At 28.5% G+C, this 22308-nt stretch overlaps 1 protein-coding gene across 4 annotated transcripts; it reads left to right on the top strand.

The window, feature by feature from the left end:
• Positions 1-1700: 1700 nt before the first annotated feature.
• gig (TSC complex subunit tuberin) lies at positions 1701-20848 on the top strand. Of its 4 annotated transcripts, none has more exons than XM_089219390.1 (29): positions 1701-2210; positions 2293-2411; positions 3932-4149; positions 4570-4770; positions 4857-5031; positions 5099-5296; positions 5355-5496; positions 5597-5745; positions 5810-5985; positions 11638-11803; positions 12702-12926; positions 13041-13275; positions 13535-13659; positions 13736-13898; positions 14136-14297; positions 14373-14569; positions 14651-14761; positions 14838-15007; positions 15112-15575; positions 15637-15797; positions 15857-16034; positions 17511-17742; positions 17813-18203; positions 18324-18490; positions 18555-18699; positions 18758-18973; positions 19128-19268; positions 19341-19511; positions 20322-20848. In XM_089219390.1, exons 1-29 carry the CDS (start codon positions 2132-2134, stop codon positions 20571-20573), a joined length of 5529 nt encoding a protein of 1842 aa, XP_089075516.1. In that variant the 5' UTR covers positions 1701-2131; the 3' UTR covers positions 20574-20848. The 4 variants fall into 4 exon arrangements, with proteins under 4 accessions (XP_089075516.1, XP_089075517.1, XP_089075515.1 ...); XM_089219391.1 differs by having other exon boundaries at positions 2275-2411; positions 3932-4122; XM_089219389.1 differs by having other exon boundaries at positions 2275-2411.
• Positions 20849-22308: the final 1460 nt, after the last annotated feature.

The raw sequence follows: 22308 nt of genomic DNA, 5'->3' as shown, positions 1-22308 counted from the left end.
TGTTAAACGCTCTATAAGTTTAATAAATATGAGTTATTTTTTACTTGAATTTGTATCTAGTGAAACCAACTAGGTATATAAAGAAATAATGTTATGAAATAAATATTTAAAACCTCCAAAGTATTATAAACAATTGTCGTTATTACGGCAATGTTATTTATAGATAGAAATATGAATAAATATAACAATGATATAATATAATACAATATAGAATATAGAGAAATATGGATAATCAAAAAATATTTGTTTGATTTTATCAAAGAATAACAATAATTATTGTTAAGTTTTCAATTTTCAGTTTGGTTGATGACACTTCAATTACTATAGATGACATAAATAAAAATAGTATTCATAGTAAATCTACTCATGTATTAAGTATCGTCAAAACATGGTTTGATAATATCCTCCTAGAACTTAATTTAACAAAAACTGGCTTTATGAACTTTAGCATAAATAATTTGTCACCCACTGGAAATAATTATATTAAGACGCACCTCATAAATTGTCATGAATTTAATAAAAATACAGTAACTGCTATTAGTAATGACAATAATGAATAAGTGTAATTGCACTTCTATTTCTTCAGTACAACAAGTAAAATATCTAGGTATTACTATAGATGCTAACCTTAAATGGCAAAATCATATAATAAATACAACTAGAATGATCAGACTATTGTTCTATAAATTTAAAACTCTTAGCAACATACTATCACCTACCACAATGAGAATGGTTTTCATAGCTATGGCCCAGCCAATTTATTCATATAGTATTGCAAGTTTGGGTGGTGTCTACAATATACATCTAAATGCACTTGAAACCACTATAAATTCTCTTATTAAAATATCTTTTAAAAAACCCTATAGGATGAGCATTGTATTATTATATAAAGAATGTAATTTATTAAATTTAACTCAATTATATGCACGACATATATTATTGAATATGTTTTTCCTTCATATTCAAAAATTTAAATTTAAACATAACCATATTGTACAAGAGCGAAACAAACCAATATGTATTTAATTCCTATGTGTAGAACGGAATTTGGAAAAAGAAACCCTTTGAATGCTGGAATAAGATGGCAATGGAACTAAATATTGACGTTGGTTTGTATAAAATCTTTAGATTATATAAGAAAATGGTAAATGAAAAAATTAAATTACTAACATAGATAAATTTTATTATATCTGTATTCCTGTAAAATTGTTAATTTATTCTGGAATTCAAAAAATATTTAAAAATGTATGTTTATGATAAGCTTATAATCACTAAATCATCTATAATCGACTTATAATGTATTAATTTAATTATAATTAATTATTTTAGTAAATGTACGAGATATTTTTAAGAACCTTGTCTTCACAACAAGCCTAGCTTACGAAGACAATTATGTCTATAATGACATTTTATAGTATGTATAAATTTACATGTATGTATACATTTCTATTTTTAAATGAAAATAAATAAATAATAATTCAATAATCCATATCCCATGGGCCATGAGCTACTATTGTTCCGTGGTAATATTTCTGTAAATTCTGGTTTATTTATTTTTCTTTCTTATCACTCCAGGAGATACTTCGCTATCACATTATCACCATAGATAATAGAATATATATGGGTATCACCTTCTTTATCCGTGGTGAGAACGTGAGGTACATCATGTTTGAATGATAGTGCGTAATGGTCGCGAAAAAAAGCAATTATATTATATAAAAAAACCGTACCACATACCTATTTTGATAAAACATAATAATATTGTTTTATATCTCTTATGTAGTTGCTTAGGCAGTCTTCAGTGTTCAGTCATAAAAAAGATATGCTGCTGCTGCCTGCTATTATTATTTATTATTATTCGTTGTTGTTGCCGCTGTTCAATTAGTTGTCGCCGTTGTCGGTATCTATCAACCTATCTCTTATACCTAATTAAATATTATTATGTATTAATTATGTTCATCTGGCTGTGCCGACTTGCTCCGCCACTGTTTTGTGGCCGTTCGCACTGATTTATTATAACCGTAACTTATTAGTAGGTACATATAATATTCCCGAAATGCGCACTGCTAGATAAAAAACATTAGTTTGACTTACCATTTAATACACATACATACATACTTACACATTTAAAATGAGTAACAACAAGGATAATAAATTGTTTGAGAAGCTGAAACAGTTTTTTCGCCTTCATCGAGGAGGTCCAAACTTAGGTAAGTTTTCTCCTTATGTTTTTGTCTGCCTACAAATGTGGAGTTATGTGTTTGAACTTTCCAGGGGCTCTGCGTGTAAAAGATGACTACACATTAACCGAGGATCAAGGGCAAAGGATATCTTCAGAGTCGTCGATTCACACCAGAATCAAAGCTATCAAAGAACTAGCTGAGGTAGCTAAATCTCATCGACTTGAAGAGGTAATGCTTTTACATATTATTTTACATTTGATTGTTTTCGAGGATTGATTGACTCAAATAACTTATGATAAAATTGTCCATATCTGCATTGATTATGTACTTAATAGGTAGTCCAAGTGCTTATGTAGTACCTAATTATTGATCTTACATTAAACTCTTATTATTTATACAGATAGGTATTTATGTATGAAAAAAATATTGTATCTCCCAAAAAAAACTTAAAATGTATGCTTATTCTATTTTGGCAACTGTACCTATAGCCCTGTTTTTTTTCTTCTAGACAAGTGAGTTATTTATTAATTTCTTTAACTTTGAATTAAAATTTAAAACGCTATTTAAAATTATATGGTAATAATAAATATTTCTTATTATTTTAAAACAAGTAAACTCTTGGATGGGACCAGGTTCATTTCCTGATTGCCTAATGTGCATTTAAGAAACACGACTACCAATTCTGTGGTAGTGTTTAATTTATATATGTATGCAGTGGCATATTTTTCTTGGAGGTTTCTTGACTTTTGACAATACTTTATCTCCATAAATATTAGTTTCTTCACAAATTTATATCTGATTATAATACATCTTAAGACCTTAAATAAGTGGGAATTTTCTTATAAATAATCTTAGGATTATTAATTACATTTTTAATTATAATAAAATTATGACAGGAATAATGTATTAATATTTGTGTGAATGAAATAAAATTAATTTAACACTTAAATTTACTGAGTTTTTTCTCATATAAGTTAAATTTATTTTTTATACTCAAATATTATTATAGATATGTTTAAAAAAAACACTTATGTAAATTTCAAAGTTTAAAGTCTTTTTTTTACTGACGATTTGTCCTAGATACTTGTTAACTTTCAACCCGGTCTTTTGATTGATTGATCCAATTTACTTTTTCTACATAAAACAATAATTTATTTATTAAATTTTATAACTATGATTTAGACTTAGTTACAAAAAATAAAAATAAACTTGATATATACTGTCTATAGTATTACGTATGTAAGTCTTTATATTTTTAAGTGATAAAAAGGATCTTTCTTTCTGTGCTGTTGAAACTAAAAGTGTTGCAAAAATTATTAACAATTTAAATATATCTGGATATATTTCCGGATTATGTAGAGACAAAGTTTCCATTGCAATTCTATAGTAAGTTAGTTGTTTCTAAATTTCTCGGTCGTTTTACCCAATAATAATTATGGTCTGATAATAACACTGTCTTGGAGTAGGAACAAAGTTTTTCCATGTATGACTAATGCCTATCACCTGATATAAGATGAAATATACATTATTCAATTTTCAAAGCAGTTTTAAAATACTTCATCAATTGTCAACCATATTTCAGTAATGAATAGAACTAGAAAAAAAAATTGGGGATGCGTTTAACTGCTAAAACAACCCTCTTCTCTAAATACGCCAGTGTATGTATGATCAAATTTTTATTTTAGCTACAATCACATGTATTATTATTGATTTTTATCATCTGGTTACAAAATTGTATTGTTTTACAGAATGCTGTTGCAAGTTTATGGCTTCAAGTACATGATTTATTTAGCCACCATGTTCCCAAAGAAGATCGCCATTTGGTGTTTACACTTATTAGATCCATTATTCTTGGCCAATTTGGAAATCTTGGAATGTTACGAAAACATTTTTTTAATTTCATTAAAAGCCATACTATTTCTGAAGATATATCATACAGGTTAAATATAGTTGTACTAATTTGTATGTAAGAATTCATATTACACAATTTTTAATAATTTTTTTATTATAATTAGAGGTCGGATTTCTAGCTAATTATATATTAGTTTAAGTTATTTCCAGTAAAAATTTTTCAATAAACTGAATGATCATGTTAAATCAAGTTACCTAAGCATAATTTACTTATTAAAAATGTCTAATGCATAAAAGCTAGTTTGAAGAATTAATAAGAAAATAACTAATGCATAAAAGATTTTATTGAATTAAAGTTATCTAATTATTTAAAATTTAAAAATTGTTGTTTATAGGTAGGTACTCTAAAATATTTTAAAATAAATATTTTGATGTTTCTTTATAGTACACGTGAACGTCTTCATTAATGAAAAATTGAAATCCGACTTCTAATTATAATTCATTGTAAATAATTTTACTTTGAATTTGATTATAGGTTAGAGCTATTAGAATGTCTTACCGATCATGGCCGTGATATTGTCTATCTAGAAGAAGAAATATGCCCTTGGTTAACAAATTGGGGTGCATCTGAATTAGCTCCTGCTGGTTTTACATTACAGTGGCTTGAAATATCTATTAATGTCATAAAATTTAATGCCACTTATTTGGACGATGAAGTTATCAATACTGTAGTTCAGTATGTATATCAAATAATGCCTCATAATTATTGCAGTAGCATTTGATTTTTGTTATAATTTATGTATTTATTATATTTTCAAATAGGAGTTCATTTTATATATGCTGTTATAGTAAAGATGAAAAAGTTGTTTTAGAAAGCTTACGACTTTTGGATACCATTATATGTTATAATCATTTGCCTCCTCAATCTCTGCCTATATTTATTGCCACATTATGTCATACTGCAAATTCAAAAATATACTGTTCACATTGCTGGAAAGTAAATAAAAAATACTTGATTGATGTAGATGTATGTGTGTATATATAAATATATACTTTATGTTTAGACCATGCGGAAGCTTTTAGGAACACATATGGGATACTCAGCAATTATTTTAATTTGTCAAATGCTTCTCCAAGAAGTTTCTCACCGTAACGCTGGACTTGTGAGAGGCGGGTTGTTCTATATTAACATGGCTTTATGGAGTAACAATCAAGTCACATTTAAAATTTCTCTTCTTTCAATTTTGCCTTCAATTTATAATGTACAAGAACAACTTATTGTTTATAAATTAGTTTATTACACATTAATCTTTTTAACAGGCGTTATCATGTGACCATCCAACAGTTGTACTTGAAGTTGTATTAGGAATGGAATCATTGATAACAAAATATGGATCTACTATACGTAGCACAATTTGGGAAAAAGTTTTAAAAATATTAAAAAAAATAGCAGAGTTTGTCAGTAAGTCATATAAATTAATATTGATTTACATGAATAAAATATTACATTATTTTTTAATTAAAATTAAATTGTTTAATTTACCAAATAATAATTTTATTAGACAGAAATGGTGCCAATTCAATGCAAATGATTGCAGACCATCTTAATGAAACCTTATCAAAAATTGAGTCACTTATAGACAATGATCTTTATAGTGGTAGTCTAGATGACATTTATGATGTCATTGAAACATTTTCAATTTATAGACCTGTAAGATACTTAAAAGATATTCTTTCAAAATTGTATACAATATTAATCAAAAATTTTTATTTAGGAATCGTCAGTTAATAACTTAATGTCATACAGAAAGGAGTTCCTTGTTCCAACTGAATACCAATGGATTGATAATTTGAAAATGTTTCTAAATCACTTCTATACTAAAGAAAACAGAACTCTTATAAGAATACAGGCTGTGAATCAGACAATGAAAGAAGTTTACCAACAAAATAGGTAAGTGGGATTTTTTTTATTGTTATTTAAATCAATTAATCTAATATAATACATGTTATCAACTGTACAAATTTAAGATTTTAATACAACTTTAATATTATACATTTGATATCTACTGTACTGAGTTAACCTACTTTAAACTTTTTAAAATCTTCTTATTTGTTCAACAAAAACTGATGATAATATTATTATAGAATTATGATTTTGGTTCTAAGTATAAAGATGATGTAAAATACATATTCTAACTTCCTATTATAAATGGTATCAATTAAAACAGTAACGAAATATATAAAATTACAAATATCTAATAATAATAAAACATATTTTGGGTACCTAGTTATAATTATAAGCAACAATTTTTCAACTAATTTTTAGACGTTTCAAGTGCTTGTGTTATTCTTCTTATAGTTCCTGTTGTTTCTGTGGCTGAACTGCTAGATCAGATCTACCATTTTAAAACTAAATCTATTAAACAATTATCTTATATCTCACGTAGACAAGAATTTTTATCTAGTATTATAATTTTAAGAACAGAAACACACTGAGAAGAAATTTCATAAAATAAAAGAATCTATTAATATAAAAATTAATGAATTATTATTTTAAAAAGTTGTCAGTCTTTGGCCCACATGCAACATAGACAAAATGTTTTTATACAAATTTATTATTTTTTTATGTTTTGGATTAATCTGAGAATAATACCTAACCTTACCTTAAAATATTTAAAACAAGACAAAAGGAAGTGAATAATATAATAAGGTGTGAAAAAAGAAAATATATGAAAAGTATAATAGAAAGTTCTGAAAATAATTACTGTGGCTATAAAACCAGACAGTTAAATCAACAAGTAAATAAACTCTGTTGTAAATATAAAAAGAAAGATTGAATCTTCAAAGACAACGTGAGTTCTTTAATAACCACGGATGAAGCACTGATAGAGACATGGAAAAGTTATTTTGATGATTTACTAAACTGTAATGAGCTAGAAGAGGTGTTAATATTTAACATAATTAACGAGAATAACAACAATATTATCCGGAATTAACACTATAGGAAATTGAAATCCAAATAAAAATGATAAAAAATAATAAATCCCCAATGAGGATAAAATACAATCAGAATTACTGAAAAAAAGATGTAAATAGTTGGTTAAAAGCATATGGGACCTAATCAGAAACATACGAAGGAGAGAAAGCTACTCGAAGACTGAAAAATGCGATAATTTGCCCAATATATAAGAAGGGAGACTCTCAGGGTTGTAACAATTAGAGGTATATTGAACGTGACATGTAAGATATTATTTAATTATATTCTATCAAAAATAAAATGAAGGGCAGAAGAAATAATTGGAAATTATCAAGGTGGCTACAGGATGGGAAGGTTAACTATTGATCAGATATTTATATCAAGACAGATCTTTCAAAAAGCTTGGGAATATGATAGGGATTACACATCTTTTTCATTGATTTCCAAAAAGCATACAACTTCGGAGTTCCAATTCCCTAATAACATCATGAATCTAATTATATGTGTAATGTAAACAAAAGTCAAAGTTACGTTTGGTTAGTGTCCTGATTTCGGATAGGGTATAAGTAAAATCTGGTTTAAGACAATAAAGGGCGACAATTCAAATATCGTAACGATGGTAACAGAACATAATGGCCAGGGAAGTTAAACTAGATTACAGACAGGCAACAAATAGTAATATGGGTTAGCAAAGACATTAGGATATCCCGAGTATTATCTAAAGAACTAAAAAAGCAATAACACATTACATTGATCCGTTCAGTAATTCTGTACGGAGCGGAAACATGGCCACTAAGAAAATCTGACAAAAATACATTTTTAATACTGGAAACAAAAATATTTAGGAAAACCTTTGGATCAGTTAAGAGATTGGAGAAGGAGGAAAAATATAGAGATTGAAATTTTATTCCAAAGCATAATTATAACGAAGGTGATAAAAAAGCGAGCCAAAATGAATTAATTAAAGCAGTGATGGAACAAAATCCAACCGGAAAAAGGCCGGTTGGAAGATCTAAAACAAGATGGAAACACTTAGTCAAAAAGGATGTGCAATTGCTAGATGAAGGAGCAAATTGGAAAGAAAGAGTAATAAATAGAGAAGAATAAAGGAGTGGGTGTGAGTTGGAATGGTCTGTAAAGGCTTTTTTAAACATAGAAGAAGAAAAAGAAGTTTTTTGAAAACAATTTGTAAATCTTTAAAATTACAAAACTTTTAAGTTGAAAAAGTTGAATAGTAATAAAATATTTATATTTTTACTTTAGATAAATCAACAATCTGTTACATATAGTTACAATAAGAAGAAGGATGTGGTGTATATATTAGGTGAAGATAAGCGTGATTCAAGACGTTATCCATTGATAGCACTTGGGGTGTTTAATTTAATTACAATTTATATTCGAGTATTGTTAGAGATATAGAGGCAATTATCGTTTTAGCCTTCGGGGAAGATTGTCTAGAAGTAACTGAGAGGCGAGGTTTGTAATGAGGGGGTTGGTATGTTGAGGTAAGTGGGAGTGAAATTTGTTGTAGTGTTTGGCTATGTCTTTAATAAAAGGGATCTTCAGGTCATTATGAAGAGAAATATTTGATATGTTTAGAGGAACGTTTGTGATGAGTTGAAGTAATTGGAATATATGTATTTGATTTTTATCAGAACTCTAGAACTAGACGCCACAAGCTCAGATAAGTTTTAAGAGGAGATTGTAGATAACAATTTTTGTTTTTAAGTTGAGTGTGGATTACTTATTAAGGATATTTTTAAGTAGGGAAAATCTATAGTTGAGGGTAGTTTTTACTGTTTTTTTGTAAGTGTTTAGATCAGTTTAACTTTTTGTCAAGTTAAAAGCTTAGGTATTTGACAGTATCTGAAGAAAGTATTTTGTTTATTCTTTAAGAAAATTGGAGAAGCTTGACGGTGTCGAATTGTAAATACTGTATGGATTGATTTTCATTCATTGATTTTTACCCTCCAACGAGAGAATCAAGAAGACAGTAGGTTTGGATTACTTGGTACGAACGAGGAAGCTATTATCGAGTTTGAGTGAAAAGCATGGTTGACTTTGTCATCTGCATAATCGGCAACTATGGTATTAGGGTGGGTTGGTTGGTCAGTGGAATATGGATTATAAAATGTGGGGGGAGATGACAACTTCTTGAAGTATGCCCACAAGAATCGGTGAAATGGAGGATCTGTCCGCGAAATATTTTCTCAAGTATGATTTTAGAAGAAGATAGTATGACGGTGGTTTAAGATTTTTCTAATTTATAAAGTAATCCAGGGTGTCAGAGCTTATCGAATGCCTGTGAGACATCCAGAAATATAGCTGAAGTATACATCTTTATTTCGATCGAGTTTGAAATGTTGTCTGCAAGTTTGTGAATTTGGTGGATAGGTAAATGTTTCCCACGAGACCCAAATTGAAAGTTTGTGATAGAGTTGTTACTTTTAACTATTGGGTTGATGTGTTTTAGGATTAATTTTTCACAGAGTTTGGAGAAGAAATATAGTAAGCTAATTGGTCTGTATGAGGAGGGTATATCAGGAGGTTTGTTAGGTTTGTGAAAAAGTGTTATTACTGAGAATTTCAATTGTATCGGAATATAAGATAGTCTTGAGAATTGAGTTGAAAATGTGAGGGATGTGGATTAAAATTTCTTTTTTTTCTGTAGCAGTTTGCGGAGGCTAAATAGCGTTCTATTTTGGCTGTTATTAATTTAAAACCTGATGACTTGCCTAAAGAAAATTTATGAATTAGTGTTTTCATTTCATTTGGAGAAAAACATTTTGGAGGTAGTGTGAGTGGTAATAGTAGTGATAAAAATTTGGTGATTTTATCTTCGTTTGGAAGGAAGTTTGGGTTTATGTTAGGTTGAAAGACTGAAGATAGATATTGTCTAAATATATCTGACTTCTGAGCCATTTATGGCACAGGTGCCCCAATGCTTTTTTAAAGAATGGGCAGTGAATTTGTGATTTAAAATTTTGCTAGTTATTTTTCATGGGGAGCACTCTTTCAAAGAGAGAGGCTCTATAATTTTAGTAGTCATTGACACATTGTTTAGCATGTCGTGTTTTAAGAATATAACAGAGTTTATTGAATTTTTTTTGTCGGATGGATATTTTGTACGTTGTCAAATTGCTCTCGACCTTCTTTTTATAACTATCATGGTTCCGATGTGAGTTTGTAGAGAATTCTGATTATGGTTCGGAGGGATCTTGGGAGAGTTTAAGTTCCATGCGGTGGTTTCTATTGTTTGGGTTAAGGTATGTATGGGTCATGTCTATATCATTTTCAAATTTGAGACTAGTTTTTAAGTTTATATTTGAGTCGAGAGTAGATTAAAATGTATTTCAATTTATTACATAATTTGTAAGAGAAGGAGGATTTTTTAGGGTAAGATTATTTTTAATAATTGGGAGTATTTATGAGTAATCCAATAATGGATCCGGGATATTTTATATTTTATCATGGAATCTGTTTGGTATTTTAGTTATGAATGTGGTCTATGAATTATCTAGATTTTCAGGCCGCTTTCGGGGGTGATGTTGGCCAATATGTGGAATTTGGAGGGTAAATAATTAGGTAGTTATTAGCATGGAAGATTTGTCGGAGAGTGGTACCACGAAGAGAGTTCGAGTGGTAGGTTAGGTTAGGTTAGGTGGTATTGGATATTGCTTTGCACTGATGTCGCCCCGACTATTAAGTTGTTTCTAAGAGTCGATAAATAGTTGTTAAATTTGTTCAGAGTTGTGGTGTGTTTAGGGAGGCAGTACGTGTAGGTAACTGTGATGGGAGTGTGGTCCTTGTAATTAGTATAGTGCATACTTGAATATGTGGTTCTCTGTATTGTGAGAAGGGGCGGTATAGGAGAAAGGATTTAATAAATATTGCAGCTCATCCGCAGGCTGAGTCTTCTGAATAGTTGGTTTTGAGGATGTTGTATCCTAGGTTGTACAAATTTGAACGGTATGTTAGGTGGGATTCAGAAATAAGGCGATATCAATTCTTTTATTTTGAGAAGTGAGTAGAAGGTCTGCGAAGGGGTTTGAATACCATTAGCATTCCAAAGGAGTAGCACTAGTGAGTTGGCGGTTGGATTATTTTTACTTAGTGTTAAATATTAGTTGTATGTAATTATATGTAATTGTATGTAGTTCAATGTAACTTAGAGTTTAAGATCTGGAATTGGTGTTCTTTTTTGTTGCACCAAGTGCAATGAATTCTGTGCAGCTACACTTTATGAACATCCCTTGTGGCACCTCTAATTTCATGCACTTTTGTTTTTTGATTCACACAAAACTATTTTTGTTTGAAAATGTATTTAGAATAAATACACAAGTGCCACATTTATACTAGTACATTCTGTTGACTATTATATGGATTTGATTGTCTATGTATTATATAGCATTTTCTATAATTAAAATATAAACATTAAATATTGTAAATAATTTTTATAAACTCATAAAGGTAATAGTATTCTTCCGCATTTTTGTTATAAATTCTAGTAAGTCATGAAATCTTATACCTTGAGTAAAATATTCAAAAATTTTTTTGATGAAAGAATATAATTTACAATTTATATAATTATTATTTATCAACTAATTATAACTTACAATTATATAGTGCATTATATGACGGTGAACTAATGGAAGTTATCCTGAACGTGTTTGGTGGAATTGCTGAAGACACTGATCCATGTGTTCGAAAAGTTGTTTGTCAATTCATTATAGGTATTTGTAATGACTGTGAAAGTGATTATCATACAGATCTTTTACAAATACTTGGAACAGTATGTATTTTAAATTAAATTTTAGTATATAGTTAAAAAATTGATTTTTAGTTGAGTCATAACTCATAGCATACAAAATTATAGAATTTATACATATCAATGACAATTTATAGTATGACTACTTATCTCTACTTCTCTCAAAGTACTTTCAAAAACTAATCTTTAAACAAAAATGTGATGCATTAAATTTGTCCAACTATTATACAGAGTGATTTTTTTTATCATGAACCACTCATTATTTCAAAAAGTATCAATGTTTTTGAAAATATTTTTTTACAAAGTTTCATGTTGTTAAAAAAACAACGTTTTTATTAAAAAATTATGGTTTTTAATATTTTTTATCCTTATAATTTTTTAAGTTTTTTACTTTTTTGAATGACAACCTAGAGTTTTAATTTCATATTCCAAAGCTGAATATTTTTCTAAGTATTTTGATACGTAAAAATCGAATTTTGGACGAGTAATTTATGAGTTATAAGTATTTTAAGTTTAGACAAGCGGAGTAGTGGACAAACATTTTGTGGGGTAACCCCGTACCACTCCACTCCACCAATCTAAACTTTAAATACTTATAACTCATAAACTACTCGTCCAAAATTCGATTTTTACGTATCAAAATACTTAGAAAAATATTCTGCTTTGGAATATGAAATTCAAACTCTAGGTTGTCATTCAAAAAAGTGAAAAACTTAAAAAATAATAAAAAAACATAATTTTTTAATAAAAACGTTGTTTTTTTAACAACATGAAACTTTGTAAAAAAATATTTTCAAAAACATTGATTTTTTTTGAAATAATGAGTGGTTCATGATAAAAAAATCACACTGTATAGCTATATAAAATGTATTGTATTTTATTGTAAAAATATTTTGTATTAGTTTTCAATATATGTTTTTAGGTGTTATTCAGAATTAATAAGTTAAATACTGGAGTTGTTTTACATGAAAATGATGTGGAAGATATAAAAATAACTGTTGAGGGTCTTTCAAAATTGTTTTCAAAGTTTTTATATAAATATCCAACAATTTCTGCTGATACTATTCTCACTTTGCTTATTACTCACTTGAGACACCATTATGAACGACCAATGATATTGGAACATATATTTTCGATACGTTTAGCGGTAAGATTTACAAAATAATAATTGCTACATCTATATAAAATAGGTTTTATTTATTATAAAATTAACAATTTCAAGTATAATTTTCAGTTGATGATTTACTGTTTATATTTATAGATATTTGAATTACTAGTTAAACTTCGGGCAGATTCAAGGTATAAGTTGGGAATGCAAGGTATTGATGAATATTCTCCGTATATGTATGTCGATCACAAGGGTCATGGAGTACCACCTAGTCCAAATTTCTCAACAGATGACACAAAATCAAAGGAAAACATTTTGGTGCAGTTTAACTACATGTGTCTTGCTGATGCATGCAAAGCAGTGATTACGGCGTTAAAAGAAGAGCTCGGTAAAACATGAAAACAATTTGGAAATGGAGTTTAGGAATCTAATGGCGTTTGGTGTGAAGCATTTTAACTGTAGATAATTTGCATCATGTGTTTTCAGGATGTGAGTATGTGTCTGTGAGTATGCGGGTATGTGTTGACTGACAAAATGTACGGTGTGGACTATAAAACATTGTGTTTGTGTGTGAAGTTCAAGAAATAAACCATAATTCCTATTAAACATTTCTTTAGACATATTATGATATGATTGGTTATATTTAGATTGGCGAGTATTGAACAAAATACTGAAAGATGTTCCTCAGATTCTTAAAAACAAGGCATTGATATTATCTGGGAATTGGGAATTTGATCCAGCATATGAATTGGCATCAACTTTATGTCAATTGGTGTGTTATGCTCACTTTTGTGAAATTTAACGAAAAATATTGTAATATTCATTAAATTATGGTGTTTGAATATCAGGTGAACGATAAAACTGTTGCCGGCACTTTAAAGAATACACCACCTAAATGGCTGAAAACTGACTTTCAAATTGCTGTTTATCCAGCATTAGCTGCTTTTGTTTCATATCATAATAGTTTGGAGCCATCTCTTCAACAAAAACTTGTAAAATGCTTACAATCAGGTATGTTTGATTATTGAGAAATAAATAAAAATACAAAAATATCAAAAAATAAAAAATAAATATATATATATAATATACATCCATGATGTCTCACAAAAATGTATGCACACAAACTTATATAATTGTATTAATTATTTTAATATTATAAAGAATGTGATGTATATTAATTAGTCAATAATTAATAATTATAATATAATTATAGTTAACCTTAAGAAAAAATCTTTTCTTATAATTTAGGATTAGTTAATCGGTGTATATGTCCTGTGGTAATGGCATTAACTACTTGTATACTAGAAATGAGAGATATAATGGTAAAATTATTACCTGAAGTCTTGTTGAATATGTCCAAACTTTCAGCTACCACACAAACTGCAGTACCGATTTTAGAATTTTTATCTAGTAAGTACAATTATTAAATAATATATTGCAATCCATTTATTTTGCATAACAGACATTTTTTTTATGCCTCTCCAGTGTTAAGTCGTCTTCCGAAAGTGTTCTCTAATTTTGTAGCAGATCAATATATGGCTGTATTTGCAATTACTTTGCCTTATACCAATCCATTTAAATACAATCATTACACTGTTTCATTAGCACATCGAGTGATTGCTATTTGGTTCCTGAAATGTCGAACATCATTTCGAAGAAATTTTGTAGAATTCATCCATAAAGTATTAAAAACAACTAACTTGATTTTTATCAATTACATTTATATTAAAAATATTATTATTATTATGCTTGATATATTTTAGGGCCTAAAACAAAATGTATTGGTGCCATTCGAAGGTCGCACAATTCCTAGGAGCAATATTGATAATGAAGATTCGTCTAGTAGAAAACGAAGTTCTAGTTTAACAGATCAAGTAATTTACTATTAATGTGTTGATGTTATTAGTATTAGTGTAATATTGTAATATAAAAACAATTTTTAATTTTTAGGGAAGTCGTAGACATGATCGAACAACAATGGGCATGAGTCGCAGTCCTATGAACGATTTGAAACCACCAATAGACAATATGCTTTTAACATTTCATAAAGAGTTAACTGAAACTTGTATGGATTTATTAGCCAGATATGCTTTTGCTACTTGTTCTGCCATTCCTAAAAGGTAAATGTCATATAAAAAATGTAATATAATATTTTTGTTGGAATAGATCCTAATATAATTATAATATATATTATATATATTTTTATATATTATTTTATTTTTAGACATCCCACAGCAGATTTTATATTGGATGGAGGTCAAACTGCTACTTGGTTGATAGGAATAAAACTTGTAACCATCACAACAAGTGGATGCACTCAAAAACCAGATAAAAATGGTTTATGTAGTAAATGTTATCAATCTTGTCGCTTAAGTAGTGATCAGGTCAGAATGTCTCCTAAACCAGATGAGAAGTCAAAACTTTCAGTATCTCGTAGTCAAAGTAGTGAAACTAGTGATCAACTTGATGTCAACACATCTATCAAAGGAGTTTCATCACCATCATGTTTATCTACATCTACTAATTCTCCTGGAGAAGAAACAAAAAAGTTTCCTCATATTGAATCAAATGAACCATTTGATATGTCCCGAAATAATAGTTTTTCTAGCTCAGATCGAATTGATAAAAAACAAAGTTGTTCTTGTTGGTGTCAATCTTGGGCTGAAATACGTGTACGGTGTCCAACAGGTAAATATATTAAGATTATGATCTTTGTTATGTTGATTGGCTCTAACTTTATTTATTTCAGGAGTAATGTCTTGGATGATTAGAGTGCAAAATGATAGAAATTTTCAGGACATGAATTCTGATTCATCCATGTTTGATGTCTCGACATTATTTCATCCCAGTCTTGGTTTAAAAGTTTCTAATGGAGAAATAGATAAAATACGTCAATACTTAGATGGAGAAGTAAATATTTTAATATTTACTGTCTAAATGATTTTTGTGTAATTAAATATATTTTTTAGAAACGTGTTTTGGATCAATATATGGTTAATGATGAAAAAATTAAGATGGAAGCAAATGAAAAGTTACAGAATAGAGTACCTTCTGAACCAGTATGCATCCCTGGTTCTCCTCTCAAACTTATTCCTTCACGACAGAACTCTCAGGAGAGCTGTGAAATTGAAGATGAATATTATGATGGTAATATTCATTAAAGCTTATAAAATATATTAATATAATATACTAGTTGATCCCTGTGAACTTTGTTGACTGTTAAAAATACCAACTCTATATGATTCAAAATTTTTGTTTAATTCGTTGTTTAATACCTGGCTAGTCATGTTCATAACTTTCCGTGAATGACCAAACTGATGTTGATTCAGGAATTTTAGGTATAACTACTTTTCCGCCACTACAACATAGTCCATGAGCTTCAGCCTTCCATTTCTTTGCTTGGAATTTGTTGTATATTTTATCTATTCTACTAATATCAATATCATTTAGCACAGAATAGTGAAGGTTAAAGTCATAAGCAAAGGTAGAATTTAAGAAATTATATGGTCTACAAGTTCTATTCATTATTGATCGTGTATTTAGCTGAATGGCGGTAATGTTCAACGCTTGATTCCCTAGCTTGATTTTGTTCAATGATTATTCGTTGAGTAGCCAATCTAAGCATATTTTCATCTTCTGTTTCATTTCTGTGCAAACGTTGCAGACGTTTTGCTATAACAGACTACCGAGAAAGCTGAGTTATTTTTCTAAGTATAATACAAACGTTGAAAGAACTATCAAAACAATACCCAATAGAAAATTACTATAAGGAAAATAATGTGCTGTTTAAATCAAATTGAGTGTAGAAAACAACTTAAATAAAAACAATAATACAAATGCGAATACTTTATATTAATATTATTTTGTTGCCTAGTTATTTTAAAACTATGAAATTTTTTATTCTTCGATTATTGACTGGGGTATAGTTTTTAAAATTTTTAGTTTTGAAAACAGTCCAAAAAAATTTAATTAAAAATCAATATCAATGAATATCTAAAGCTATGTATCACTTAATTTGTTTTTTTCTCTATCAATTTAAATTTGTTTAAATACAATGAAAATTAAATATTAGTTAGACAAACAAAATGTTATTATAAGACTAAGAATTTATGATGTGATTATGTTTCTAACAAATTTAAATCAACAATATATATTTAATAAAATAGGATCTTGTTTTAAAGTCTAAGTTTAATAATTAATAAACACCTATATTTCATTCCACAAGAGAAAGTATATGTTTTTTTAAAATCGACTGATACCACTGATAGCACAGAAGCTAAATTTCTCTCATTCTTCACCAATTGGTGACAACCGCCTGACGTACTGCTGAACATTTGATGATTTGTAACCAAACGGGTGAGAGTGGTTGAAAGTGTGCACCAACTGACGAATAAAATGACTTAGTCAAGATTATTAAATAGAGTGGGGGGAGGGGGTTAAGTATAAATTAAACCAACTTTTCTACAGTTTTCATGTGCAAATTATTAGGGAAAAAAATGTCAATGGGGAAAGTGGTTATACGCCCAAAACCATTGCTGGCTACACTTCTGAGTTTACCTTTTCTTCTCAAACAGAGTTTAAAGAAATTTGTGTTTATATCCTTAAACTGTTTATTTTAATTAGTTGAAGACTCTGAAAGTGGAGAAAATCGCTTAAGAAATCCAGTCCGTAGATCAAACTCCAGTCCTGAAATGAGTTCTGGATGGAAAAATCCTTTTATGAAAGAATTGCATGACTTAGGAGATGATAGTATGGACAATGAAGATATTAATAAACACTTAGAATTATTTAATACTCCTATTGATTCAAAAAAGATAAAACAGAATTACACCAAGGATTTACGTTATAGTTCTAAGTAAGTATTAGTTTCAAAAATTATTTCTTATTTTCTTATAAGTTATTTTATTTAAAATTATTTATTATAGAGCAAATTGTGAAGCAATACCTGAAGAAATTTGTGGTACTGGTTCCACACCACCATCAAATAATTGTCAGTTAAAAAATTTAACACTCAATTTGATCACAGATTCAGCAGAAAAAAATACTGACTTTTTAACTCATGCTAAAAATAACGATGAAAAAGAAAGACCAAAATTGCAATTAAAAACTTCTAAGTTAAATTCCTTTAATGACAGTGACTCTTCTGAAAAATCATCTGCTGAAAGTGTTGATATCAAACAAAATACAGAATTTCCATTAGTTAGTCATTACCACGAGGAAAAAAGTAGATCTTTAGCGTCAACACCATCTTATCTTTCTAAAAAACCACCCCTATCACCGCCAATTAATTATGGATCTCAGACATTGGAAAAAAATGTAAGAATCATCAGTACTTATAATAGCAAATTTATACACTCATAATTATATGTTTACATATAATTACATTCATGAGTTGGTATTATAATATAATGAAATAAATATCTTTTAATTATTTAGGAAAATGATGCAGATGAACCTATTATGTTCCGAACTCGTCTACACACATTAGCTGTGATGAATACTGTTAAGAAACCAACAATAGTATCTTCAAATCCCAATTCACTTTACACGAACAGTAGGGCAAATCAATCTAAAGAGCCTGTGCGTTCAGGAATTAATCCGAGGTAATTATTTTTTGGAACTATCTAGGCTAAATATAAATATTTTTGAATGCATTTTTTCTTTTAGCTTTGTTTTCCTTCAATTGTACCATTCTTCTCATTTTACTTTTGTTGATAATGATGCAAAACCAATATTATTACCATTGTCTCAGACCATGATTGAAAAGGCTGTAAAAAATTTGGATCGTATACCTCCATATGAAGTGCATAAGGTTTGTATTAGCTATTTTTACTGTCATAATATACTAGTTAACTCTGTCTGGTATTTAGATTGGAGTTATCTATGTTGGGTTGGGACAAGCCAACTCTGAAGTAGATATACTGAGAAACCAGCATGGGTCTTTGAGATACACAGAATTTCTAAAATGTTTGGGTTCCCTTATAAAACTATCCGATACAGATTCACACAGCATATTTTTAGGCGGGTTAGAAACAGATGGTAATGATGGAAAATTTACTTATATATGGCAAGATGACATTATGCAAGTTAGTAGAATATAAGATTTATTTTTTTATATTTAATTACTCTTTTCATAGAGCTTACATATCTTTTATTAACTAGCTGTATTCAAATTATTTCTGAATTAAACTTGATATGTTTCTTTTTAATTTTATAATTTTTTTTCTGTTTTTTGTTAAGGTTATATTTCATGTGGCTACTTTAATGCCAACAACTGAATCTGATCCTAAATGTAATAATAAAAAGAAAAATATTGGAAATGATTTTGTTACAATTGTTTACAATGAAAGCGGTCAAGAGTACGATATTCAAACAGTTAAAGTAATTACACTTTTTTTTAATAAAAATATGCTTATTTTTAATATAATGTTATAAAACATTTTTTGTTTATAGGGTCAATTTAATTATGGTTGTGTAATTGTAAAACCTTTAGAGCATGGTGTAAATCAGATCACAGTGAAAGTGAGAAATGGGTTGCGCGAGCATGTTGGTCATCAAGAACCAAAAATTGTCTCTGATCAAAATGCTGCTATGTTGGCTAGACAGTTGGCTATTCACACAGATGTATGTCTTATTTTTATAATAGTATAATTTTAGTGTTAATATTAGGAACTCATAAATTGTTCAATAATTAAATTGTATTCTTACCAATACTAAGTTCTAAATTCTAAGTGTTGTGGAGGATATGTCTTGTTTTTACAATTTTTTTTTTTATTCTAATAAATTTACTAACCTGACATAACTATATAATCAATTAGTCTGGCGGGTTGGTTATATTTTTGATCATGGAAATACAAGTCTAAGCAAGCCACATTTAAGGTTTTATTATTAAAAAGATTGAAGTATTGTAAAACATATTTTATGCCTTTATAATACCAAATCTTGATTGTAAACTATCTGTAGTATTTTTGTTAAATTTTTAAGTTTTAAGTTAATGCATATAAAGAATTTTAAACATTTAAAAAATGACCTAATGATAAATCCTTTAAATCTAATTATATTTTTGATATTTTTATAAACTTTTTCTCCATGCTTTCAATAACTTAATCCATGATAATAGGTACTGTTTATTGCTACATTAATTTTTTCAATAAATTGATGATTGCATAAATGTATAAATTTTGGTTATTTTTATAGATTTGAAGTTAGATACATGTTATACACATTATACATACTATTATTGTAGTTGTTTTGAAAATGTCATTTTATAAAAAAAAAGAAAATTTCCTATAAAATAAAAGTGACTATTGTGAAAATACAAACATATTTGAGAATGTTTTAGATTTATTGATAGCCTTCTTAGCCCTGTCTTATAGGACTTTAAGATTTTTATAACTGAATTATAATAATTTTTACTATTTTGTTTTTATTTAGTTGGCGTCACAGATATTGAGCAGTCTGAGCAAAGAAAATAGTGGGCCATATGCTAGTAATTGGCTAGAGCGACTCAGAACGATCAAAAGAATACAGAGCAAGGTGATGAAAGTAGACAGCAACGGTCAGCCAATAAGTGGTGAGCCAATATCAGTAGTGCGTGGACAAGGGATACAGGGGGGTCAAGGTGCTGCAATGGCTGGTGGTGGCCGTTTAAAGATGCAAATGTGCGATTTCACGGAATACACATAAACAGAAGTACATCATGCGATTACAACTGCAGACAAATTATATTTTCAGCATCTCTAAAAGGCTATTATACTCATACACACATTAGTGATCTCATTTTGGGTTACGCATTGGAAAAAAATTGTTGTAAAGTGGTTTATTATTGTGCTCATAGTATAATATTATAACATTTTACAGCAAAAAACAAAAAAAAAAACTATTATGTAATACCTGAATGTGAATTCATTGTGAATTTTTTTTGCTTTTTTTTTAATGTTAATACACAAGATTATTGTAAATTTTTTCTATAAAAATCTATATTTCCCTTATACCATGCAGTTTCATTAGACAGTTATAAACATGAGTTTTTAGACTTATTAACCTTAGCCTTAATTACAAAAAAATTTTAAAGTTCCACTCAAAATTTGTTTTATTTACGTATTATATGATTATTAGGTACTATAAATTCTTAAAAATTATATAGGTACCTAATTCAATAAAATATACACTTAAAAATACTCAATTTTAATTTTCATAAATGAAAATTGTATCTATACTATTTAAGAATCTGAGAGATGAATATTGTATAAGTTTTACAATGATGTTTTTTTTCAAATTACAGTAGAGCCTCGATAGTTCGGTGGACGCGGTAATCCGGATGTCTAAATTCCATTTTGTTCGTAAATTAATTTTACGAGAATTCCCGCAACGCAATTAATCTATAAAATATTGTTATTGACAAATACAATTTCGTCATTTTTATTACCTACTGTTCCTAGTAAAGACTAATACATGTACCTATGTGGGTACATAATAATAGTGAAATTAAAAATAAAATTTTAGTAATTATTTGAGTATAGGTAATTTTGAAAAACCTCCGGTAATCCGGAAAAATCGATAATCCGGACAATGCTCGGTCTGAATTTGTCCGGACTATCGAGGCTCCACTGTAATAATAAAATAATATTGGTAGTATTATAGAGATTGATTTCATTACTAATGAACTAATAAAGTTGAAACATATTTATTAGTATTTGGTCTGCAACTGTGCCTGGACCTGATGAATACACTTCATTTGCCTACGGTTGTCGTGCGGCATGTTCTCTCGCTTAACTGAGTATAGGCATGAGATATTGAATAGTGATTGAATGAATTGGTATGGGATATAGATTTTGAATACAATTTTGGATTCTTTATTCACTATTGTCTTGTATTTTTTGATCCTACCTTCTAATAACTTTTAAATGTATGACTACTTTCACTTATCAAAATTTGATTGGACATTTATTTTTATAAAAATTTTTGTTTAATATTCAATAATTTTTATCATGCCTTTTTAGATAAAAAAAATTGAAACGTTTTTGTAGAATATAAAGTTCCAACCTAAACATATTATTATTAACAGATGTTCTATTGTTCCAATTTTGTTTCAATATTAAAATTTAATTTCCATAAAATGTTTAGTTTTAAAAACTAAGGACTGAAAATTGAATTTGAGATTCCTGATAATTCGATCTTATTGTAGTTAAATAAGAATTTTGACGTTAAGCCTCTATATGCTCATCACATTAATTAAAGGTTAGGAATTGTATGTATACTCATAGATACAGGCATCATGTCAAAGATGGTAATTGTCAACTATAGTCATTTAAGATGTAACCAAAAGTTTATGTTTTGTAAGAACCGTGGTAGGTATGCATTTTAATTTCTGGTTGTGCAGGGGATACGCGCCCGGCGGTCGGCACTTTTGGGGATTTCT

Source organism: Diuraphis noxia, unplaced genomic scaffold (genome assembly GCF_037042655.1).
Source record: "Diuraphis noxia isolate RWA-SAM2 unplaced genomic scaffold, SU_Dnox_SAM2 contig0002, whole genome shotgun sequence".
Taxonomy (NCBI): Eukaryota; Metazoa; Arthropoda; class Insecta; order Hemiptera; family Aphididae; genus Diuraphis; species Diuraphis noxia.
The sequence above is the reverse complement of the archived record's forward strand: the minus strand, read 5'-3'. Positions and strand labels throughout refer to the sequence as shown.

Coding starts and splice junctions, on each gene's coding strand:
- gig (XM_089219389.1), top strand. CDS start 2,132: ATGAGTAACAACAAGGATAATAAATTGTTTGAGAAGCTGAAACAGTTT. Junction 11,804..12,701: donor TTTTACAAATACTTGGAACA/GTATGTATTTTA, acceptor ATATGTTTTTAG/GTGTTATTCAGAATTAATAA. Junction 19,512..20,321: donor AGTTGGCTATTCACACAGAT/GTATGTCTTATT, acceptor GTTTTTATTTAG/TTGGCGTCACAGATATTGAG.